This window comes from Sturnira hondurensis, unplaced genomic scaffold, assembly GCF_014824575.4.
Source record: "Sturnira hondurensis isolate 20B ecotype Veracruz unplaced genomic scaffold, ASM1482457v3 Scaffold0004068, whole genome shotgun sequence".
Classification (NCBI taxonomy): Eukaryota; Metazoa; Chordata; class Mammalia; order Chiroptera; family Phyllostomidae; genus Sturnira; species Sturnira hondurensis.
Window position 1 is genome coordinate 7,345,334 of NW_028076699.1, and position 7,152 is coordinate 7,352,485.

Sequence of the window (7,152 nt, forward strand, 5' to 3'; positions counted from 1 at the left end):
AGAGTTTCCCTCACCAATCAGTGTCCTTTTTAAACTTATTTTTTAATTTAAAATTTATTTTTCAGTTATAGTGTACATTTTAAATTATTAATTCACTAGAAAAAGAATGCCAAGAAGGTCAAATTAAAGGATGGTAGGCTTCATCCTAAAATGAAAAATCTTAAAGATACCTTTCTTGAGTCAACAATTACAGATGACTGCATTCTTTGAATGTCATCGGACTTTAGTCAAAACTGATAGGTTCATTGATTAACCAGTAGTCTCTCTGTTTTCCTCTTTTTATTGTTTTTGGATTGCTAGTGAAAATAACTAATAGAAATTCCTTTTTTATGATCTCGAAATAGAGTAATTATAGCCAGTAAGGGAATTCTCAAACAATAACTTTAAAAAACCCTCTTTGTGGCTGACAGCCACACCAAATAGCCTGCTGTGATTTGAAATGTTAGGCTATCTCCCAGAAACAGGGTTTGGTAAAGAGAAAAAAAAGCCCACTAGGTGTTTCAAACAGAGAATTTTGTGTAGGGAATTAGTTACATAGATGTGTAGCAGTTTGAAAGAGCAAAAAGGGGATACCCATACAGCCCAGATATCATGACTGCAGGAAACGCCTGGACCACCAGGCTTAGATGGAGGTGAGCCCTGCTGGTCCACAAGGAAGAGAGCCTAGGGCAAGAGCAGACTTACAGATGCAGCATCCTCTAATGTACTGAGCCGCCCAGGATAGCAAGGGGAAAAGCTGACTGACGTCAACAGAACAGTGTCATCTGATCTATGTTGAGAGCCCCCTTTTTAGTGGATAGTCTATAAATACTCACCACTCACCTTGGAAATGCATATATTCACCTTTTGTGTCTGTTCTAAAAGATCCATTTCTATAATTCTTTCCTAGACTTTCCTTTTATTCTTTCCAAGCCCTGATCAGCTGGCCAACCTCTTAACTGTCAGTGTGGATATGTACCTCAGGCTGTTTTTGCCTCTAAATAGAATGGTCAACCTGTGGCACAACCTTAAGTTCTCCTCCCTGGGAGGCTTTTCTTTTACTGCTGTCCCTTTTTGGTTGGTGCCAGTATATGATACATAACTATTTTTTTCCTTTCCCAGCCCAAATGTTTTCTTTCTCAGTTAACTTAGTTGTCTTATATATTGATGGAAAGTGTACTGTACAACAATCAGCCTTTTACCCTTACATACTTCTGACTACTGGACCACAGCGACGTCACCAAGGTGGCAGGCCCCTACATTTTTCTGGTGTGTGTTTCCTAGTCTCTAGCAGCATGTGTCTTGCCAAAGCATCCATGTTCTTGAAACTTCTGCTCTTCAGGACCAGTCCACATTGTCATTGATGTAATGTGTGGTGGGGTGTCTAGGTGATTAAGGTCTTTCCAGACTACATTATTATGACAAAGAACCTGAGAATTTATATAATCTTTAGGAAAAGACAGTCTTTTACCTTGCTGGATGGAAAGCAAAGTGATTGTCATGATGCTTGCAAGTTTTATAGAGAAGAAAAAGAGTATATACAACATCAGTTGCTTCCTGCTATGCCTCTCTGCACGTGGACTAGGAAACCAGTATGGGATGTCCACCAGTTACTAAGTGTGTCTCTTCTAGTTATACATTCAGGCTGTGGGGAAAAACCTACAATGTAGGTTGAGAGATTGTTTGAACCCAGTGTGAGTGGATTTGGGCCAAAATTTTACTACTATAAACTTCTACTTTTGTATCCCCAGAAATTAGTATCAGTTTAGAGTTAGCATCTGGTAATCCCCTAAATGTCTAGATATTTTCCTTTTATCAGTACACAAACACCCTAGTAAATGGTTGCAAATCTTTGAGGGGAGGTCTCACAGGAAATTTTTATAATACATGAATGTGGGTGGGTTGCATTGTCTTTGAGGGAACAAGGGACTTTATGTCTGAACCAACTTGTGTTTGGAAACTGGGAGTGACTGTAACTTTCCATTGTGGTTAGGGAACTTAGAATTTAGATTGTCATGTCTAGGATTTCTACTATATATATTGACAAATAATATTTTAGTAGGCTGACTTTGAATTTTGTTCTTTAGAAATACCATGTTCAATTAAGCATTACTAAGGATCTCTGTAGGTTGAAATCTTCTGATTGCCTCTTTCTGCCCATGCTCTCCATTAACTAATTTCTCCCAGCTTTCTCTTATTCAGTTCTACCATTTGACCTCTGTACTCTGGGATCTTATCATGCCCTAGGAAATATTTTTCATGGCGCCATGTGATTCCCAACCCAGAGAAGACAGCCATTACAGGGTTTTTCAAGAATGCTGATTTCTTAACTAGTGTATTTCTCAGTGCTTTATTGCAGTGTCCTCTGGGGCCTTATGGATGATATAGGAGGATGTATCTATAATCAGGTTGTACATGGTAAATATATTCCAGCATTTGTATTTTTCTAAGCATCTGGATTTCTTCTACATTTTGCCAGGAAAATTTGGGCATTTCATCCTCATTCATCCTTTGGGACTTCTGTTTCATTCAGCCAACAAGCAAACTATTAGAGGTACTTGAAGCTGCTTAAGCAAACATGTTATATTTGGCCTTACCCAAAGTCTTGTGGTCAGACTTACTTCAAATTCATTTTCATACCTAATCCCTAGTTTTGTGCTAATATAATTTATGAATAGTCTTATAATTCTTTTGGGATATAAGCTATCCTCTCTCAGTTAAGACACTGTACTCCTTTTCTGGGAGCATGCCTAGATCTGATTGAGAAGTGGTGGGGGTAAGTTTTGAAAGTAGGTGTCCTTTTCAAAGTAACTATCTCAGGTATGAGTATTGACATTTTTCAGTCAAGAGAAGGGCTAACCTTTTCAGTATGGCATGAAGATCTTTTTCTGTTTACAAGAAAAACTCAGAGGATGCCTGGGGTCAAGGTTCTAACCATCCCAGTCCACTCGGGTATTCCCATTTCACATCTTAGGGTCCCACTCCTTCTAAAATAGTGTCTTAACTTTTACAAAAGAGACTTAGAAAGTGATATATTCAAATTTCATTGCAATTATGCAAGCTGCAAAATTAAATTTTGGGTCTAATTCTCAGGAGGATCATGCTCGTGGTTACAGAAATAAGAAACTTTTCTCAGACATTCCTCAACTGCTTAGACATTCTGAACCTACTACAGAGGAACCTCCAATTGCAGCATGAATCAAAGTGCTCTTCTTATTTTCTGCCTTATCCTTTCGACTCTGAGTGAAGTTCAAGGAATACCTCTCTCAAGAACCACACGTCATACCTGCATCAGTATTAGTGCTAAACCTGTTAATCCAAATTCCTTAGAAAAACTTGAAATGACTTCTGTAAGCCAGTCTTGTCCACATGTTGAGATCATTGCCAAAATGAAAAAGAACCAGGAAAAAAGATGTCTGAATCCAGAGTCTAAGATCATCAAGAGTGTACTGAAAGCACTTAGCAAGAAAAGATCTAAAAGATCTTGAACACAGAGAGAAGCATAATCCCTGCCCTACTGATAAGGGTGGACCATCAATTCCTTACATAGAGTATTTGTCAAGCCCAAATGGGGGTCTCTGGATTGCAGTACTCCTAAAGGGTGACCAACCACAGTCACCAAATCAGCTGTTATTGTTACTCCTGCAGGGAGTGAATGCTTCATCATCCTGAGGGGTTTAGTAGTAACTCTACCCTGGTACTTTACTATAAACTATTCTCAAGTGCTACATTCTTAGTGAATGTGCCAAGTCCTAGCCCTGCTTTCCTTACCTTTCCTACCTTCTAAAGCTTACTAAGAGATCTTTTACCTCTGGGCTTATCAGAGTTCTTAGAAACTCAAATAACTAAAAAGAATGCAATCAAAATGGTAATACAATCTACTTTTTAAAGACAAATCTTTACTCCAGTGGAGATGCGCTTCCACTGCCATCTTCCAAGGGGCTCAGATTGTTCTAGTGGTTGTATTTTTACATATTCAAAATACATAGAGGCTAGAATGTCTGCAAACATATCTTAAAATAGTACTATTTGATGAAGGACTATACAAACTAGAATTCTTAGATGTATATGTTTCTTACATTGTTTACAGTGTTTATGAAATAACTTGTGTAATAAAGTACTACACATGAATGAGCATTGGAAGAAATTTAAAAATCTAAATGTTTCCTTTGCATATTATGTAAGACAAATATGTTGGATGTTTTTCAAAATAAAAATGGTGTGCTCTCCTGAAAATATTAAGAAAGATTATTTGTTGAGAAACCAAGAAGATAATAAAGTAATTACAACAACAACAAAAAGACACTTTTTAAAGGGCCACTTCAGAAGCTCTGTAGCTTTCTGACCATGACTTTAACTGAAAGTTAAAAACCTTAAATATGCCATTTTCATTTGTAAGTTCTCCCTTAGAGTTAGAGGCAGCCAGCCATAGTCCTCGTTATCCTTATTACCACCATAACAGTCAAGTCAGACCATCATTTGGTTCGCTTAGGCACTTATTTCAAAAGGTGCGTGAAATCATAATTAACTACAAGTGAAATTTAATTAATCATTATCCCTTCTATGTCTTGGGTCACTAGTATCCCATTTTCCATTGCCATGTTGCTCAGCTGTGCATTGAAGGCTGAGAACATAATCAAGCCAATGCCTAAATCTCATGATTCCTAGAACACCACCATTATCAAGAAAATGAAACCATTCTCGGGCATTTCATCAGAGGGAATTTAATGAAGGATTGGTTAAATAGATGTGAAGACTAAACACAAAGAAAAGAAAACACCCCCCCCAAAAAAAAAAAATAACTGCTTCAGGAAGTTAACATTCTTAGATCTAGGGGAAAAAGGGATTAACAGTGTTTTGAAGCTCAGAGAGAACCCTTGGTGCTTAGGATTAGACCTCTGGAGTGGATACTGTCCAGCTACTACTGGTATTTCTAAGGATATATGTCAAGAAGTTGGTTATAAGAATGCTGAAAAAAGGCAGAGACAAAGCTACAGGGTGAAGCTGATAAGAATGCATGCAAACAGGAAGAAGGAAGTTGTTCCTCCTCTCTTCCTAACTGCTAATCTTTATCTAGTATCCCCTAGCAGGGGTGTCAAACTTGTTTTTACTAAGGGGGAGGGGGCCACATCAGCCTCGAGGTTTCCTTCAAAGGGCCGAATGTAATTTTAGGACTGTATAAATGTAACTACTCGTTAAAAGTTAAGCCAGAGCTCTGAGCTGCTGCTGGGTAGAAACAAGGTGCCAGGCCAGATAAAACAAGGTGGAGGGCTGGATTTGGTCCACAGGCCTTGCGTTTGCTACCTGTGCCCTATAAGCAGGATCTATTAGGAAACAATACAGGGTGGGGCAAAAGTAGGTTTATAGTTACTATGAAAAATAATATAATAAATAATGCATGAATACACTGTTTTGTATACTCACAACTGTAAACCTACTTTTGCCCCACCTTGTATATAATTTTGCAGAATCCTAGCCCGTGTCACAGAATAGTAGAGAATGGGGACTTTGGAGTTAAGAAAACAGTAAGTCAATGACCAGCCTACTGACTTTAGATGTTTTTCTTGGGTTCTGAGAAGTTGTGACAGAATTCAAAGGTGTGAAGTATCATTGCACAGATTCTGTTCATAGGTACTTAGGAGCTCACTTTGGATTCCCTCAGTGATATTTTTGCCTGCTTTGGACATTTTCTTTGTTCCCATGTCTTCCTTCAAAGATTGCTTTCCTTGAATCTAACAACTTGGAGGAAGGGTGTATTTTTGTGGACCAGTGATTACTATAGTATCTGAACTCTGGTGAGATCTCAATTAGTTACTTTCAAACTTTTTTGACTATAATCTACAATGAGAAATACTTGGAATCCAAAATACACATATATAAATATGTACCATAATAAAAAGTTTTATTAAACAGTATTTGGTCCTAACTATTAAGTGACACACATTGATAGTTATTCCATTCCATTCCATTCCATTCTTTAAGAGACTGATCACAATTCACTAAATCAATTATATAATCTATAATTTGGTAAACACTAATTAAAGCAATGTTGTGAAGTAAATGTAAATATTTTCTCCTGCCTAATGTATGAACAAGTACTTAATTTGTCATGTTTTGGTCATTCTTTTTGTTGTTTCCATTCTGGTTTTCAGTTAATTGTTTTTCTTTGAATTCTGGGAGAGAAGAAAGAAGTTTTAGACTGAGCTTTGTAGTTCTGGTGATGATAACAGAAATATATATATATATATGTGTGTGTGTGTGTGTGTGTGTGTGTGTGAGTATGTGTGTGTGTGTATATATATATATATATAGTTTACAGTTAGTATGTTATATGCTGTTATATATATGATGTTATACAGTTATATATATATATTGATGTTTCAATAGAAGCATTCCATATGTTCTCTTCATTCCTACTTTCCCAAATGAAGGAAAAAAATGATAATATATGATAAATTAGGTTAGAGAAAATCCAAATTCTTTAATTATTATTCCTCTATTCATTAGTTTGGCAGATATTTGGGTACTTTCTAGATAGAAAATCTTGAGATCAGGGCAAAAGATACAGCCATGAAAACACAAATGTCAACTATATCAACATGAAAAAGGAAATAGATACCATCAGCAAAGGCCAAGGGGAAATGAAGAATACAATTTCTGAACTGAAGAACACAGTAGAAGGTATGAAAAGTAGGATCGATGAAGCGGAAGGCCGCATAAGTGAGCTAGAGGACAGAGTAGAAAGAATCTCCCAGACAGAGCAAGTAATGGAAAAGAGAATCAGAAAAAATGAGGAGGGATTAAGAGAAATGCAAGACAATATGACACGTAGTAATATCCGAATAATAGGAATACCAGAAGGAGAAGAAGAAGAACAAGGGACAGAAAATCTACTTGAAAGAGTAATAAGGGAAAATTTTTCTAAATTGATGAGAGATAAAGTCACACGAATCCAGGAATCGCAGAGAGTCCCAATCAGGAGGAACCCAAAGAGGCCTACTGCAAGACACATCATCATTAAAATGGCAAAACTCCAAGACAAAGAGAGAATCCTAAAGGCAGCAAGGGAGAAAAAGGTAGTAACATACAAGGGAGTCCCAGTAAGGTTGGCTACTGACTTCTCAATGGAAACATTCCAAGCAGGAAGAGAATGGCAAGAAATATTCCAAGTAA

The 7,152-nt window shown here is 37.1% G+C and overlaps 2 protein-coding genes across 2 annotated transcripts in view; both read left to right on the forward strand.

Annotated features, from left to right (window-relative positions):
- FAF1 (Fas associated factor 1) overlaps positions 1–7,152 on the forward strand; it is a 432,339-nt gene that overhangs the window by 109,883 nt on the left and 315,304 nt on the right. The window lies entirely within an intron of this gene.
- Positions 3,174–3,673, forward strand: LOC118985011 (C-X-C motif chemokine 10-like). Its single transcript, XM_037043314.1, has one exon. It carries the CDS (start codon positions 3,174–3,176, stop codon positions 3,465–3,467), a length of 294 nt encoding a protein of 97 aa, XP_036899209.1. The 3' UTR covers positions 3,468–3,673.